The sequence below is a fragment of the Gavia stellata genome, chromosome 10 (assembly GCF_030936135.1).
Source record: "Gavia stellata isolate bGavSte3 chromosome 10, bGavSte3.hap2, whole genome shotgun sequence".
NCBI classification, from domain to species: domain Eukaryota; kingdom Metazoa; phylum Chordata; class Aves; order Gaviiformes; family Gaviidae; genus Gavia; species Gavia stellata.
This window is the reverse complement of record NC_082603.1, coordinates 3065551-3082888: the sequence shown is the minus strand read 5'-3', so window position 1 is coordinate 3082888 and position 17338 is coordinate 3065551. Positions and strand designations below refer to the sequence as shown.

The following is a 17338-nucleotide window of genomic DNA, read 5'->3' as shown; positions in this document are numbered from 1 at the left end:
TCGTTATAATGTCATATCCTTTACGCCTGCTTGCTCTATTCCAATCCTTTTGTGTGATTTTTATTTCATGTCTATTTTGCTCATATTTAAGAATACAGTATTTGATTATTCTTTCATATTTTGTGACATATGCAGTGTTTCTGAAGTCAGTGGAATGACGTAGTAACTCTGATCTTGCTCCTACATGAAAAAGTTTTAATTTAGCTTAAACTAAGACGTCATATTTAATTTATTTGTACTGAGTAGTACTTAGAGGCCCCAGACATAAGCATCCTGTTGGCCTACACACTGTGTGTAAATACACGAAAACAATCCTTAGTCATTTCTGAAAATTTAGACAAAATTAGAACTTGAGTAAAACCAGATACCTTACTATTTAAGTATTATTGTTGATTAATACCCTCTGTGTTTTGTTGTCAGGCCTTCTTACGTGCTGTTATTTATTACTCTTCAGAAAATAGTCAGTAGATTGCTCAATTGTTCATTCTGTTGAAAAGAACTAGAATTTTCCTGGCTAATCTAAAATTTAGGGGAGGGATTAATTTAATACCCTGAATTTTTATTGCTGCTATTTAACAATTACAGTATCTTTTCATTTCTTGACTTTAAAACCAGCTATTTCTGCTGTAAAACTCATAACGTTTTTCCCCCCCTCGGATGTAGTTCCTCCTAGTTTCCAAAAGCCTTCTAAGGGATGGGAAGCCGGTAACACGGTAGATGCGGGAAGAGGTGGAGAAAGCAAAGATGTGATTGTCAACAATCCCCTTTCGCTGTACTGTGAGACCAATGCTGTTCCTCCTCCGGTTCTTACGTGGTATAAAGATGGCTATCCTCTGAGCTCTAGTGATAAAGTATTAATATTACCAGGTGAGTATTAAAATGTCACTCTATGACCTTAAGAAATGGCGCTAGTGTTAGTATTTGTGTAGTAATAAACTTTTCCCCTTCAAAACACTGCAGTAATGTTCTTTTCAGACTTTCTTGACTGGAAATGTGTTTTTTCCAGTCCTTGGACTTAAGCTGTTTCCTTCTTTCATTTAAAAAGTAGTCCCTAAAATGGTGTGAATGGAACCATTTAACGTTCGTACGATGTGTTGCAAAATAAAATACAACAATGATACCTTCTCTCTGATGTGTTCCCGATTTAGTTCCTTATTACGTTTTGCTTTGGCAAAATGGTAATTGGAGTAGAAAAGCCTCTTAACCAGGGAGTCAGCGATGGAAATAGAGCTTCCAGCAGAAAAACAGCCATGAGCTCTTACTTAACCTCATATGGGAAAGGGAGAGGGGTGCTTATAATGCTGAAGGTACAAAAAGGGAGCCTTTCTGTGCAGAGGGTGGTTTGGGATGGCGTGTGTAAAGAAGGGCAGTGGTGGGGATAATGTCTTCTTGTCTGCCCGTTGCTCCTTTGTAGGGAGACCAATGTCAACCGCTCCCAAAATGTATTCCTAATATGCCCTTTCTTTTGGAAGTTATTTACGTGGCTATGCCTTAAATGAGGAATAGAGTGAAAAGTACAAATAGTATGTACCTATAAGCTTCAGAATTGATTTTTTTTCGGTTTGCAACAGCTTTACCAGAATATTATGTACTTATATTTCCTTTTGCCGATTCGTTCTCTGTCACCTTGCTGAGAAATGTTTCTATTTTTGATTGAAGAACAATGTCTGGCTGCATATTGCTGAAGAACCTTATTCCTTTCTGTGGAATTAATGACTCTTTTCTAACACATCGGTATGAACATTGCTGAATTCCAAGTATCTGCTGGTAGAAAAAGTAGCTAGGAAATAGAAGTCTTTAGTTACTTATAATTCAGAACAAATGCCTAATCATTCATAAATTTGCTTGCTCAGGTCTCTAGTGAAATGTGGTGTGGAAATGATGGAAACTGCTTGATGCTGCATTTAAATCTTGAATGCATTTTCCTTCCAGGAGGCCGAGTGTTGCAGATTCCACGGGCACAGGCTGAAGATGCCGGGAGATATATGTGTGTGGCGGTAAACGAAGCCGGGGAGGATTCCATTCATTATGATATCCACGTACTCTGTGAGCTTTCTGCTTTCCTTTTTCTTTTTAATGACAAAAAAAGAGTCCTGTGGAAACTAAGGAAGCATTATAGTTCAGGTTTACTTAATGTTTTTACAAAAATGCAGAATTTATAAATTTTAAGCTATGAAATCAGTGTGTTTTATATAAGGTTCTAGAGTTTTGTAGAAATATATAGAACTGCATGAAAATAGTGTTAATGTTGTTAGTTCAGTATGTTTTTAGGTTATCGCTACAGGAACTCAACTGCGTTATCGCTATCGTGCTTCACCAGAGAGAAAAGGATATGTAGAAATCCAGGTTTTATCTTGGTATCTCTTGTTCCTTATCCAGCTTCCAGTTCAAAATTCTGATCTACTAGACTTTTTTCTCTCCTTATTTTCGTCATCATTTTCTAAAATACCTGCAAAACTCCCAAAGGAGTAAGGGAATTGATGATTTAGATCAACCACTGAATGCCTGCAGAGTCCATTTTGTATGATCTGTTTGCAAACATTGCACAGAAAGCTTTCGTACGCTGCTTGCGTTGTCTCTTGATGTACTCAAGGCTTTTGCCTTGGGAAATGCTTATTTCTTTACTTCTATTTTTCTATCTACCACTGAAAACACTGATTTATTATTAGGAAGAGGGCCTGCCTTGGAAATCCTCTTTTGTTCTGGTAGCAAAGAACATGATGGACTAGCTGGAAAATGAGTTTTCACCTCTTGTTCTTTATGGCTGCTGTGAAGAAGCGTGCTTCTCCTGCAGTCCCTTGAGTTATACTGATTTGTTCCAGCTGAACTACTCTTGGGGTTTTATTATCTTTCACTGTATTCACTGAAGATTTCACTACTTTCTTATAAAAACCCAATCTAAAAAGATTGGTGGGCAGTCTTAAAAATCGACAAAAACCACTGGGAGATACTAAGTCACAGTATTCTTACCATGTTCTGCTCTTTTGTAGTACCACCATCCGTCAGTGGAGCTGATGGTGATCTGCCTGAAGAAGTGACTGTGCTTGTGAACAAGGTTGCGGTGATGGACTGTGTTGCAAGCGGCAGCCCTTCTCCAAGTATTACCTGGCAAAAGGATGGTCACCTCCTTGTAGAAGATGACAAACACACATTTTTCTCCAACGGAAGGAGGTTACAGGTAGCTCTTAGTGAATAACTGATTTTTAGAGTCGCAGACACAAGCTGCCATAAAGACAAAACTGTTTATATTTGCTGAGTATGAGACTCTGAATTTTTTTTTTCCTACAAGGCACTGCAGTCCTAAGGAGTTTTTGTCCCTTGTCCCTCAGCTGCTTCTTCCCACTCCTGTGTAGTTCCCTCAGTTGCGCTGACCCAACGGTTTGTGGGATCACGCTGTGAACCGCATCAGTGAAATCACTTGGTTTAAAATAATGTTGATTTTTGTGGAGGACAACTTGTTGTTGTCGATTTTGTCCGAGTTTCCTTAGCAGGGTTTAATTATTGCAAAATGTACTTTTTATTTATTTATTTAAAGAAAATAGTGAATTCTGACGAACATGCGCTCCCCCCATCGATGGATGATACTGGATGAAACTGTTAAAACAGAGAGCTGAGCTTAATTCTCTTCATCTTCATAGCATGATCTAAGAATACAATAAAATATAAAAACCATATGGAACATTAAGATTTTTATTTCAAATATTTTGTGAATAGTTGTTCTGTTACTCAATTTGAATGAATTTAATGTGGAAGATACTACGTTGACTTTTCTGGAGGTTTGAGACGCACAGATTTGCATGAACAGATTCTGAAAGGAGTAGCATCAGTGTAAGTTTCTCAGACTGGCTTCTTCATAGCGCTGCAAAGGCATTAGCAAAAAACCAAATCAAACCAAAGAAACCTGCAGACTTGCAGGCCCCAAAGATGTTCGGGTCTTTGGGGAGACACCAATACTTGATGCTTTAACAGTAAGTTGTCTTACACATTAGTTCCACAACAATCTTGTTTCTTTTTCTTAGATTTTGAATTCCCAGATAACAGATACTGGCAGGTACGTCTGCATTGTGGAAAACATAGCTGGAAGTGCCAAAAAGTATTTTAACCTAAACGTTCATGGTAAGTACAATAATCCGTCATTTTCTGGTTGTCTTCTTTCAAATGTTAGTTTAGCTTGAATGTGTTCATTTTAGCAGAGTGCTTAGGCACATAATTTATGCATGTAAGTTGTCTTACTGGGTGTAATGGAGATTCTGACGTACTAGAAATCAAATGTAAGTTTAAAGTACCTTGGCAAAACATAGCTTGTGATACCCCATGGCTTCAGCTCTTTATATATATTCCATGTAGGTGGAAATTATTATTGAGGGAGCCTCACTATGTGTGTATACTGTGTAGGTGTTTCTAAGCCCTGAAATAATGAATTACAAACTGATAACAAAGAGATAAGGCATTGTAAAAGCTTACTTTAAAAAAAAAAAATTCTCCTTTAAGATTCCTTTCTGTTCTTGTTGTTGAGTTAGAATAGGATTAAAAGAAATCTGGGCCTTTGGCATCACAAGTCTAAAACAAACACAACCGAGAAATTAAGACATTTTCCATTATTTTAAAAAACCGCAGTCTCTCCACCACCTTCCCTTCCCTCTCCTGATAGCTTCAGAAAATCAGGATCTCTCTAATTAACATTTCAGAGTTAACCTGAACTTCTCCTTTTATTTCTGCCCACTCTTCCTCCCACCACTTTCAGCTGTCCGTTCTGAATTGAAGATCAAATAAGCATTGCTCCCACAAAATCATCTGCACAATTACGTGTTAAAACCTACGAAGGAATACTGGCAGCTACATCTTTATCTACTTTCATAGTGTGATTTGGAGACTTAAATCACAGTCTTCTACACATGATCAGCATCCATTTTCACATCCTTGTTAGCTAGCTAATTTTCTGTATTACAAACTAGAAAGAAGCCAAGTGCTGTCTTCTCCCTCTCACTTAAATACAGTACCAGTGTCCAAGGAATTTGATGATTCAGGTTATTACATAGAGAAGAAATACTTTTTTTTTTCCCCCCCTCATTCACACGTGCAGCAAATTTACATACTAAATGAAACGAATTTATAGTGCCTTTTTCTACTCAGTAATACAATTAGCCAAAACCAGCATTGTCATAGGAAGAATTTGCCCTGGAGTCATTCTCTGAGAAGTTATTTTCTTTCAGTGGAGCCTTCCCAGATTTTCTGATGTTTGAGTTTTGTTTTAAAATCAAAATATTTTGCTTTTCGTGATGTTTCTGTTTTAATTTAAACTTCTTGTCTTTAAAATATTTGTTTATAATGACTATAGTCTAATAGTTTTATTTTAAAAGAAGTATTTGCATGAAGCTTCAATTCTAGCTCAACAGTATTACCAATTTAGGTCTATTAATCTCTGAATGCAGTTTCATTTGAAACATTAAATGATAGCTGTTCAGGAAAGGACCACTCAGGGTGAAGCACTGCTGAAAATGCATTATCACTAAGCAGTGTGATAACTGTTTTGTCAGTGTCAAAAAAAAGGTTATTTTCCAGCTTTTTTGTATCCTTCTGATGGAACTGCTTTCATAAATTTAAATAAAATATTTATGATGATGCTCTTTAATAAGCTAAAAAATTCACTTCTTGTCTCAAAGGTGAGTAATAAAACTAAAATAAAACCTTCTAAAACATTGAAGATAAGCACCCAGTTTTAAAATCTCAACCTCTAACCTTAATATGTAATAAATAGGTGATTTTCACCCTGAATACTAAAATTGAGCCCCTTACTGCATCTGTATGCAGGTTACCTGTGGTACGTTTGTGAGCGGTTTGCATACGCCGTGAAGGCTGCAGAATTTGAAATGTACCATTGGTATAGTTTAAGCAAAATTCATTAAAAGATAGCTCAGATTTGGCCCTGCACATCCAATTGCCTACTGTCTTGCACTGCCAATAATCGCATCTGTGGGAAAGTAACTGTAAAAGTAAGTAAATGTAAATAACTATAAATGTCATCAGATCAGAATTCTCCATTTATTCTAGTGAATCATTTTATGCTTTTTATCAGGGAAATAACCTTCAGTTATTCCAAGTTGAAAAATATGGACTGAATTCACCCATTGACATTGACTCCTCTTGTTTCTGCAGTGCCACAGAGGAGCAATAAATTGGGCTTAATGACTGTTTTGTGTCATTCAAGTGACAGAAAGCAGCTGGAGTATTTCTGGTGGATACGGTCCAAAATACTTTAACATTTCTGTCTTTGAAGAAGAGGATTCCATGTGTTCTTTGGAATGATTTTTCCACCCAATAGAGCCAAGAACATGCTTTTGCTTTCCTTTAAGTGTTTTATATATCCACACTGCAGAAACATGGAAACTAAAACTTGGGGTTTATTAAAAGGAAGAGATTTACAGTTATTTCATTTTAAATAGTTCTTGTAGAAAGGTCAAATGTCAAAACATTCTTGTATTTAAAAATACTGGGACTTGTAAGCTTAAAAACGCACCCCTTAGAGCCACGCTCGCGTGCCAGAATTTTAAACTGCTTAGCTCACTATTAAACAACAGGTTTGTCTAGTTAACAAAAGAACTCTGAATTGTATCAGAAGGAATCATTTTTTGGTTCTCTGTAATGAGAAAATGGACTATTTCAGAAAGAATAGGAGCAATATAATATCAGGAAGAAATTATACTTAGCCATCCTACATATCCCGACAAGGTAGATTTAATCTGTCCTGTCTTACGTAGCAAGTGTCCTACGAGTACAGCATTTTAAAATTGATAGTGCATTAGTCAGGAACTGCAGGATCTCTTATAAGTTAATTAGCCTTCCCAAATCCCAAGCAGAGAAGGACTGTGGATGAAATAGTTGAAATTTTTGTGAATTACAGGAACAGGAATGACCATTAGATGGGCTTCAGTCCTATTTCCAGATACATCCAAAAACCAGTGGGTCCATTCATAGGATGTGAAAGATTTTTGCAACTTGGCCCTTTGGCAAAACTCAGCAATTCAGCTTTATTTTAGTAAATCAGAATCTATGGAATATTGTTTGCTGATGCTGTGATAGATACTATTAATGTATTTCTCTCCACAGTTCCTCCAAGTGTTGTTGGTACTAATCCTGAGAATTTGACTGTGGTAGTGAATAATTTCATCTCTCTGACTTGTGAGGTCACTGGCTTTCCACCTCCTGATCTCAGCTGGCTCAAGAATGGAAAACCTATCAGTTCGAATACCAACACTTTTATTGTGCCTGGTGAGGAATCTCAGCTATTTCTACAGCCTTTGGACTCAACTTCTGTCTGTTTTGTCTTGATAAGGGCGATGGCCATTATTTATAGAGCCAGTATATTCTTAATATTGCTCCAGTGAGTAGACAAGATGCTTGGCCTACTGTGTTTAATAATTTCTTGGCTGTTGGGTGGGTTGACTTTTAAAGAAGCCTGGCTCAGACTGAAAGCACTGAAATAAACTGTGTGGAAAAGACTAGAGGGCAAGTCACGTAACAGAGGTGCTCTGTGACAGGTATTGATTAAAGAAATGATCAAAGAAATGATCAGAGGTTGTGTCGGAGGCTAAGTTAAATTCTGCTGGCTTGGATGACAAAAATTCAAAACCTTCCCATTGAGTGCAGTGGGAAACTGGATTAACCCTGCTGCACTCTCAGGAAGAAACCCTTGTACTGAAAGGTCGTCTTAACCATTTGAAGCTCCTCATTCAATAAGGTCCCTGAGTGTCTGTGTCATTTCTACTCCTGCTGTTTATCTTCAGCCCAGGGTATCAGCTGCAGATCACTTGCTGTGGTGCTCAGTCCTGTCTTGCCGGTATTATGTGACTGGGGGCTGTGGTACAGCAAAGACTACAGCATCGACATGGAAACTGCTTAGTGGCAGTAGAAGCGCCTGTGCAGAGTCGGCGTGTGGGCATAGGCAGTGAGTAGCTTCACGAATGGAGATGGGGGAGACCGGGGAGTAAAGAATGGGATAGTGACGGAGTTAAGTGGAAAGGGCATAGTTATATTAAGAGACAGCAGTTAGCACCTATGAAAGAAACAGCTCTAAAAGGAGTATTTGTGATCCCAACTTATAATTAACAACACTAATGAAATTTACCCTAAAATTTTCGTTCTCTTGGTAGGTTTGGTGGTTTTTTGGGTTTTTTTTCCTGAGGATTACTGAACCTTAAAAAGCAATGGCAATGCAGTGCTTTTTTGAATCTGAAGTTAATTTAGTGCCTGTCCTCAGTCTGGACCTGCAATTCTAAAATAGCATTTGAGATTGATACAGTAACCACAGAATAAATCTGTAAATCTCAAGCCTTCTCTTTTTACTTCAGGAGCTCGTACTCTGCAGATTCCCCGAGCCAAACTACCAGATGATGGTGAATATACTTGTATTGCCAGAAACCAAGCTGGGGAAAGTCAGAAGAAGAGTTTCCTAACTGTTCTTGGTTTGTTTTTTACTATTTTCTGAAATAATATCTATTGCTTTGAAAATGCAGTATTTTGTATTTATTTTTATGAGGTTGTTTTCTGCCTTCTCACAAAACAAAGGCAGAAATAACTCTGACCTTCTTCTACAGTGCCCCCAAGCATCAAAGACCATAGTGGAACCTCCGTGACAGTGCTGAACGTGAGAGTGGGCACCCCGGTGATGTTAGAGTGTGAATCCAATGCTATCCCACCACCAGTCATCACCTGGTACAAGAACAGGCGCATAATTTCAGAGTCTGCAAACGTGGAGATCTTAGCAGCTGGGCAAACGTTACAAATCAAGGGTGCAGAGGTAGGCCAGGCTTGTGGGATGCTGCATCTGCCACTACTCTGCTACTGTTAAGCAATTATTTTGCTCTTTCTTGGTGTATTCTGCTAGCTGTGTGTAGGAGATTTATTTGCTGGAGGCCTTTCATTCTGTGAAAAGGACCTTGAGTTGCTAGAGGCAAAGGCTGTTACTATCTCTAAACTGTAGGATTGAAATAAGACTCCATAATAAGGTTTTTTTAATTTATTTTTGTTTTAGGTTTCTGACACGGGCCAATATGTGTGCAAAGCCATAAATATTGCAGGGCGAGATGATAAAAATTTCCATCTTAATGTTTATGGTGAGCATACTCTGCATTATCTGCAGTAGTTTTATAATACCATAGACATTGTAGAGTAGACAATTCAAAATCAGTTTACAAAAATATTTGGTAACCAAACCATTCTTACTGCTTCCATTCAATTTATAGTGCCACCAATTATCGAAGGCCCTGAGCAAGAGTTGGTCAATGAAACTATCAGTAATCCTGTTACCTTTGTGTGTGATGCTACGGGAATTCCTCCACCAACATTAGCGTGGCTTAAGAATGGAAAACCAATAGGTAACGTTCTCTCGCTCTCTTTTCTGCTCTTTTTTCCCCCTTTGGGGCACCACTGTCCTATTTGCTGTCTATTTTTTGTTTCTTCTTCATCTGTCTGTAGACAGACTCTTACGTTAACTGATTGGAATCTTTGTTTTGTTTTGTTTTGAAATTTTGATGAAAAAATTTCTCAAGATGAGCGTTTGCTCTCTGTGGCCCGGTTTGGAATGACTTCTTGTTTACATATTTTCAGAAAACTCTGATTCTCTTGAAGTTCATATTTTATCTGGTGGAAGCAAGCTTCAGATCGCTCGCTCTCAGCTTCTAGACAGTGGGACCTACATGTGTATTGCCTCAAATATAGAGGGAAAAGCTCAGAAAAGTTATGTGCTTTCTATCCAAGGTAAGGCATGAGATTGCAGTGAGCAGAAGTGGTCGATAATTGCTTGAGTATGACACTGTCTGTACTAGAGAGACTGAGATAACTTAAACATATAGAAAAGTGGAGAATTTGGACCATTATTTCTATCATCTGCAACCAGGGACGGGGAAATGGTTAGAGGATTATATACTGTTAGTCAGAAATTTGCATGAAGAAGAATATTCTTAACCTCTGACTGTAGGAGGACTTGAAAGCAATCGGGCAGGCTGTGCGTGCTTGCTCTGATCACATCCTTCCTCTTGCTCAACACTGAAGCTTCGTTGGTTGCTTGAGTGTGGAGCACCACACACATACGGATTCAGAAGCAGTGATACCTGTTGCCTTTTTTGCCCTAGCAAATAGGAGGAGATAGGAAAGAAATACTGGCAGAATTTCCTTATTAATTGTTTTTTTTCCCTGCTCAAATGAGAAACCCTTATTTGTTATGGAATTGTCTCCTGCCTTGCTGCACGTCACCCTTACGCTGCAGCTATCTATGTTTTCTTCTGTTCCTAATGATTCGTCCCCATTAATTGTGCTAGTTCCCTCCCGTGTCCAGTAACATGCGTGTTGTATAGCATCTCCGGCTTTCTGCCATCGTCCCTTCCCATGCTGGCAGTTGCTGGTTGAGGAATAAGAGGCAGCATCAGCCGGGAGCTGAGTGTGCTGGCACACCCGTGTGTGGCAGCTAGCCGTCAGCAGGCCAAACAGAACTAGGAACTGTTCGTTGTAGCAATCGTTCGTCGGGAGTGCTGGTTTTGTGCGTGTGTCCCTGCCTGCCAGTTTTTCCCCAAGTTTAGGAATTGTATGTCAAGCTGCTTGTTTGATCAAATGTGACTGAAATTGCTTGAAATGCTCAAAACTTACTAGTGGGACTGACAGTCTTAACAGAATCACAGAATCATTAAGGTTGGAAAAGACCTGTAAGATCATCAAGTCCAACCATCACCCCAACCCCACCATGCCCACTAAACCATGTCCCACAGTGCCACGTCCACACGTTCCTTGAACACCTCCAGGGATGGTGACTCCACCACCTCCCTGGGCAGCCTCTTCCAGTGCTTCACCACTCTCTCTGGAAACAAATCTTTCTTAGTATCCAGCCTGAACCTCCCCTGGGGCAACTTGAGGCTGTTTCCTCTTGTCCTGTCGCTTGTCACTTGGGAGAAGAGACCAACACCCACCTCACCACAACCCCCTTTCAGGTAGTTGTAGAGAGCGATGAGGTCTCCCCTCAGCCTCCTCTTCTCCAGACTGAACAACCCCAGCTCCCTCAGCCGCTCCTCATCAGACTTGTGCTCCAGACCCCTCACCAGCTCCGTCGCCCTTGACTTGACGGATAGTGGGACTGTCACCCTTGCTCCTTAGGAGAACAGGCTAAAAATGGCTACTGGTTAGGATGGAGTGTGTGTGTGTCTGTTAACAGGAATATGATGGTCTTGATGCAATAGAGCCTTTGAGTGTGCAGTAAGCACATGCTCAAGAGTTAGAGGCGTATAATTGTACAGTGCATTGTGATGTTTAATGAAATGGGATTTTGTCATAATATTATTGTACACATTAGCATTGTTTGAGTAGATAACTGTAGATATTAAATATAATGGTAGATACATGTTTTTTATAATTTTATAAATTAGCTGTTTTAAGGAATGATTAAAGTGGCTTTGAATGTATCTTTGCTGAACCCCCTCTAGAAACAAAATAATCATGTACTTTCTAAACTAGATTTGGGTGGAGGTACTGCAATAAATGCTAGTACTCAATGAACTACTGCAGTGTAACTTTTTAGAGCTTAGATTATGCTTCTTGCTGATGAATCTTCTCTCCCCTCCATCACGAATTTCCAGTTCCTCCTAATATTGTCGGCTCTGAAATGCCTAGTGAGGCCAGCGTCCTCCTGGGAGAAAGCATCCAGCTTGTCTGCAATGCCAATGGAGTGCCTACGCCTGTTATGCAGTGGCTTAAAGATGGAAAAACTGTTGCCAGTGACGATTTACAGAGAATAAGGCAAGCAAAAATAAGCAGACGCTGCATTCTCTTCTTGTATAATTTTACACCTCAGAAGGGCCTGAGGGAGTGTAAAGAGGGTCTGAGTCTTAGCTTAGCCAGGTTAAGAACATCTTCCTCTTCAGCTTCTATAATCTAGTATACTTTGTTACTACTTTGATTTTTTTTTTATTTTATTTTATTTTTTTGTACAGAGATAAGTATATGATATCTATTTCTTTCTCAGTTAATAAGTTCCATTAAAGTTCATCAGGTTCATTAAAGTTTGTTAAGAGCAATAAGTTCCGTTAAGTTTCTTTGGAGGGGAAAGATCTGAGACATGGAAACATTTTACTCTTGATACTTTTCATCATGCGTTCTTCAAAAGCCTGGTTGGAATTGAATCCTAATACAAGGTTAAACAGGACATCTCTAGGAAAAGCTTCCTAGCCTATGTCTAATAATAATACTTCGCAAAAAACGATGGTTGTCTCGCCGAATTCCCAAGAAGATAGAGGTAGTTGATTTAAATACACAAAACTGACTGTTTATTTGCCAGGTCACAGGAATACATAAACAAACTCACTGTGTTTTATGACCTTCCTTGTAGAGTAACTCCAGATGGCAGCACATTAAACATTTTCAGAGCTCTCACTTCCGATACAGGAAAATACACTTGTGTGGCTACTAATCCTGCAGGAGAGGAAGATCGAATTTTCAACTTGAAAGTTTATGGTGAGTTTTCACAGATGTGAAACTGAAATCTGGTCCATAATCCTATCTTTGTAAGCACTCCCAAGAGAGGGCCAAAAAATGAATGCCTGTTTTCAGGGTAGTACTACATGCATGTGTTTCCAATTTCATGTACTGTGGATATCACAGTATATTACACAGGATGTTCTGTCAATGACAAAATGATTGAAATCGCTGGTAAATGTGTTTTGGGATAAACAGAAATTAATTCCTTTGGTGTATTTCATAATAGAGGAATTCTGCTTGCGGTGATTTTTTTTTTTCCCTTGTAGAGAAAGATGCTCTTGGGGCTGATTTACTCTGATACTGCTTTTCTGTTGTATTAGTTTATCTTCACTAATTCCAATCAAAGTACATCAGTTAAAATCAGAATAGTATAGTATGGAACTAATAGTTAAAGGTCCCTAGAGTTTAAAAGACAAATGACAGAGTTTTGGATGAAATTCTTCTCTTGCATGATTTGACATACAGAAGATAGTGAGCGTAACTTTTCTTTAGCGGTGTAGAGAGTGGACATTTTAATTGGTGAAAAATGTGTTCAGGAAGTACAGTGACTAGTGTGAAAGAGTGAAGAATTCCGCAGAGGCAGCATTTCACCGTGGTGTAAGTGTCTGTCCCAGTTATACAGAGACTCAGTATCAATTGGAATATGAGCAGAGTAGCAAAAGATGACCTTTGCTGTAATAAATAACAATACTGAATGACCACATCAGATCTTTTGGGGGCAGAATGGCACTACATAACAGTAGAGACTCTTTTGGTCAATCTGTATGGGTTGAGGTTCATGCAATAACCAACTTAAATGGTCTTATCTATGCAACTGTCCTGGTGCCTGATGGGATCTTGAGTCAGCCAGAGCTTGGAGCTGCGTGTGGCTGGGCCTTCTTTGTATAGTGAGTCCCCTCTTGCCCCGAAGACCAAGGCTTTCAAACTAATGTATCAAACCAAAAAGCCCAAAAAGCAGTTTAGAATACTTAACTAGGCATTTTGAAATTTTCTGTATTTAAAAATTAAGTCAGCATATACGTCTAGAATTAAACTAACTTTCGTCTTTCATGATTCTACCTTTCACTTGATTTAAGATTTATTTAAGTAGGTAAGTTTGAGTAGCAGCAAACTGCCAAGTCCCACCTGGCCCTTAAGCGGTTCAGCCCATCCCCTCTAAGACCTGACCACTTGCTCCTTCCTGCGTTGTCATTCTCTCCCCATGAGCTTCAGGCTCTGAGCTCCCTCGTGTTTGCCACAGCCTGACAGATCAAAGAGATCATTCTACTATCATTCTAAAGTGCATCTGATTTTAAATATGTAAATGGATTGTTTATTAGTGCTCAATATTATTGTTAGAGGAGTTACTGTTTAAAAAAAATGGGGATCTTCTCATTGAATTGCCTATAGGGCATTAGGTGCAGGATTTCCTGCAAGGTAACACATGTGGAATGATTTTAAGAGCCAGTTTTAATATCTTCCTTTTCAACATTTACAAAATGTAGTTCCTCCAACAATAGCCAATAATAAAGATGAACCAGAGGACCTCACAGCCCTTTTGGACACCTCCCTAAATATTGAATGTACTGCTACTGGAACCCCACCACCACAGATAAACTGGCTAAAGAATGGCCTTCCTCTGTCTGTCTCCTCCCAAATCAGGTTGCTGTCAGCTGGGCAAGTTCTCAGGTTGGTTTTCATCTGTTTTAACTAGCTGAGTTTTCTGTGCTCTTTCGCTATGTCAGCATAGTTCTGCTAGTGTTTTTGGAAGCAAGAATAAAACTTGATCCAAAGCATGCCATAATAAAGGTAATGTATTCCATTTATAGCTTGCTTAAAATGATTTTCTCTTTAGACTTGCCCGAGTGCAGATATCTGATACTGGTGTGTACACTTGTGTAGCATCTAACAGGGCTGGAGTGGACAACAAACATTACAACCTTCAAGTTTTTGGTGAGTTTCTCTGAAATGCTTTATGTAAAGAATATTATTTCTTAATATCTTAAACCTAGTATTCAGTTTTCATTCTCACAACGCGAAGTTGCAGGTAGTCACAAGTATATCTTATGTAGGTAGTCATTAGGCCAACATTAACTTTTCAATGCGTTTTTTTTTTAACGGAAAGTGTTTTAACCCTAGGAGAGTCCTTACTTGAATTGGCACCCATAATGTGTCGCAGGTTTTTTTAGAAAGAATAATAATATATAATTTCTACGTGAATTTTAACACATGTGCTAAATGTGAATGTAAGGGGGGAAATGCAAAAAGGGGAGCTGCATTCCAACTTTTTTATATTCAGAATTAACATCTGGGTTGTACTCTGTACGAATCAGATCTTTGTGTCTCGGCAGTACCGCCAAGCTTGGATAACGCTGGAGGAACAGAGGATGTGACTGTAGTAAAAGGCAGTTCGGCTTCGATGAAGTGTCTTACTGATGGCACTCCTGCCCCCACTATGTCCTGGTTTAAAAATGGACATCCTTTAAGCCTCGGAGCTCACCTGACGTCAAGTAACCAAGGAATGATCCTTCATTTTGTAAAAGCAGAGATTGGTGACACAGGAAAATACACTTGTGTAGCATCCAATGAAGCTGGAGATATCAGCAAGCACTTTTCCCTAAAAGTGCTGGGTAAGTGTTAACCTTTCAGTTGAACAACAATGCGAGCAGTAAATGAGTATCTACTCAGGACAACAATTAAAAAATCTCTAGGGATAAGGAGTATTTTCAAGAAAAATCTTCTGTGATAAGTAAGAGAAATAAGGAAATGGAAGAGACCTAAAGACGTGTGAATGTGTAATATAGTACATATTTTTCCCCAACATTTCAGGAGTACTGAAATATGCTATTATTAATAGTAAACTAACCTACAAAGTAGTTGGATTTAAATGAATAACTTTGGTTAGTAGAAACTCAGCTTGACAGGATGACAGCACAGCTGAAGGCATAGCTGAAGGGACAACAGCTATAGGGCTAATAAAAGTCTTCACTGATATTGTGTAATATATTTTACCTGGGATTATGAAAACATTTTCGAACTAGTAATTCCAACTCATAAAATTTGCAAATTAGTAGACAGAGGCAGATGGAAATTACGTGAGATGCTCAGTCAGTTCGTGGCACAGCCAGAAATAATACTAACGCAGACTAACTGTACGAACTCTACCTACAAGGCTGTGTATCAGGTTTTATAGGCTTTTTGAGTCAATAAAGAACTCGAGTGTTTTTCCTTCCGCAGAGCCGCCTCACATCAATGGTTCAGATCAACCAGAAGAGCTCTCTGTCGTCATTAACAACCCTCTGGAACTTCTCTGCGTCTCTTCTGGCATTCCAGTCCCCAAAATCTCATGGATGAAGGATGGGCGCCCGCTTCTGCAGAATGATAATGTTCACGTCCTAAGAGAAGTCCTTCGAATAACCAGTGCTCAGGTAGAGTACTTGTTTCCAAATAGACTCAGTTTTGCAAACCCTAGAGGAGTGTGCGGAACTGCCTGCTATTAGAACCATCCTAAGAGATGTCCTAAAAAGCCTCTATAAAATCATCCACCTGCATTTGTGGTTGGAGAATGTATTTTCCCATACAGAGCGAGAACTAGTATTAGGGCTTGAGAGTGCCCGAGCACCTCTGCCTCTTCTGAGCATTATTACTTCAAGTTCATGTCAGATTTCTGCCATTTTTTTATTTATTGGTATTTATTGATACAAAGCAGAACAATCAATGCTAGGGACTCCTGTCTTTTTCTGGGTTTATTTCTGGTTTTAGCCTATTTGTAATCTGTTCTTGTTCATTTCCCGCCTGTTTGACTCTTATTACTATCTCTTGCTTTTCTTTCGTGTTTTATAATTCCTCCTCAATCTTTCTTCTCTTTCCATTGGCTCGGATTTTCCTAATACCCATTTGCTTCTCACGTGTATAAGCCATAGATTACAGAGAAAAACTGCATTTGCAGTCATCTGTGTGCAAGTTAAGAACAAATAAATAAAGACAATAGAAAGACTTTCAGATGAATTTGAACAACAAAAGAGTCCAGGGAAAAATAACCTTTACAAACCTGCACCAATAAACTAAGGCTGTGTTCAGCTATGGACAGCCAGGCTGAAGTTCACCAAACAGAAGCGGGACAGGGCTCGGGATCTGATCGCTGCTCGTTTCGTTTGTAGAGCAAACACTTCTTGTCTTCACAATGAAGAGTTGACAGGAAGGAGAAAGCATAAAGGTATTAATGAGGATGCGTGCACAAAAAGATTTCCTTAGGACACAGAACTGACCCTTGCTTAGATGGATACCTATAGCCAGTTCCGTCTTTATTGATGACCCGATGCAGAGAGCATCACAAAGAGAAGGGTTCTTGCTGGAGACACATTATCCAGAGAGATTTTATGGGGTCTCTGTACGTTTTACAGCCATCTCTGTACAAGCCCACCATGGTAAAATAAAGAAGTTTTCAAAAACTTTATTAATTCATTTTCAGGCATTCCTTATCTATTGTGTTTGCGTTAAGTGCTGCCTGTTACATGTTGTTGTCAACGTTTGCATTTCACAGTTTTTCTGAATTGTTCCCATATTCTGAGGTTTGTGCTGATGTTGGTCATGTGGTTCTAGGTGGAGGACACAGGAAGATACACGTGTTTGGCATCTAGCCCAGCAGGAGATGATGATAAGGAATATTTAGTAAGAGTGCATGGTAAGTTTAATTCAGGAAAAAAAATTCTTCCTTCAAACCGTAAACTACTAAAGTAGGTATCAGTATCTCATTTAACAAGTTACGTATTACTAAAGAAGAACTAGTACGTGTTTTGAGAAAATGATATTACACCATATGATCAGAATTAACATTTCT

General features: G+C 38.9%; 1 protein-coding gene across 1 annotated transcript in view; it reads left to right on the top strand.

Annotated features, from left to right (window-relative positions):
* HMCN1 (hemicentin 1) overlaps nucleotides 1-17338 on the top strand; it is a 206988-nt gene that overhangs the window by 150069 nt on the left and 39581 nt on the right. Inside the window, exons 54-70 of the mRNA XM_059822131.1 lie at nucleotides 664-867; nucleotides 1933-2046; nucleotides 2991-3178; nucleotides 4020-4116; nucleotides 7108-7269; nucleotides 8349-8462; nucleotides 8595-8797; nucleotides 9032-9113; nucleotides 9243-9374; nucleotides 9607-9756; nucleotides 11622-11781; nucleotides 12371-12495; nucleotides 14004-14187; nucleotides 14354-14451; nucleotides 14850-15128; nucleotides 15736-15926; nucleotides 17101-17182. Coding sequence (XP_059678114.1) covers nucleotides 664-867; nucleotides 1933-2046; nucleotides 2991-3178; nucleotides 4020-4116; nucleotides 7108-7269; nucleotides 8349-8462; nucleotides 8595-8797; nucleotides 9032-9113; nucleotides 9243-9374; nucleotides 9607-9756; nucleotides 11622-11781; nucleotides 12371-12495; nucleotides 14004-14187; nucleotides 14354-14451; nucleotides 14850-15128; nucleotides 15736-15926; nucleotides 17101-17182 — 2565 coding nt within the window. The remainder of the gene's footprint in view (nucleotides 1-663; nucleotides 868-1932; nucleotides 2047-2990; nucleotides 3179-4019; nucleotides 4117-7107; nucleotides 7270-8348; nucleotides 8463-8594; nucleotides 8798-9031; nucleotides 9114-9242; nucleotides 9375-9606; nucleotides 9757-11621; nucleotides 11782-12370; nucleotides 12496-14003; nucleotides 14188-14353; nucleotides 14452-14849; nucleotides 15129-15735; nucleotides 15927-17100; nucleotides 17183-17338) is intronic.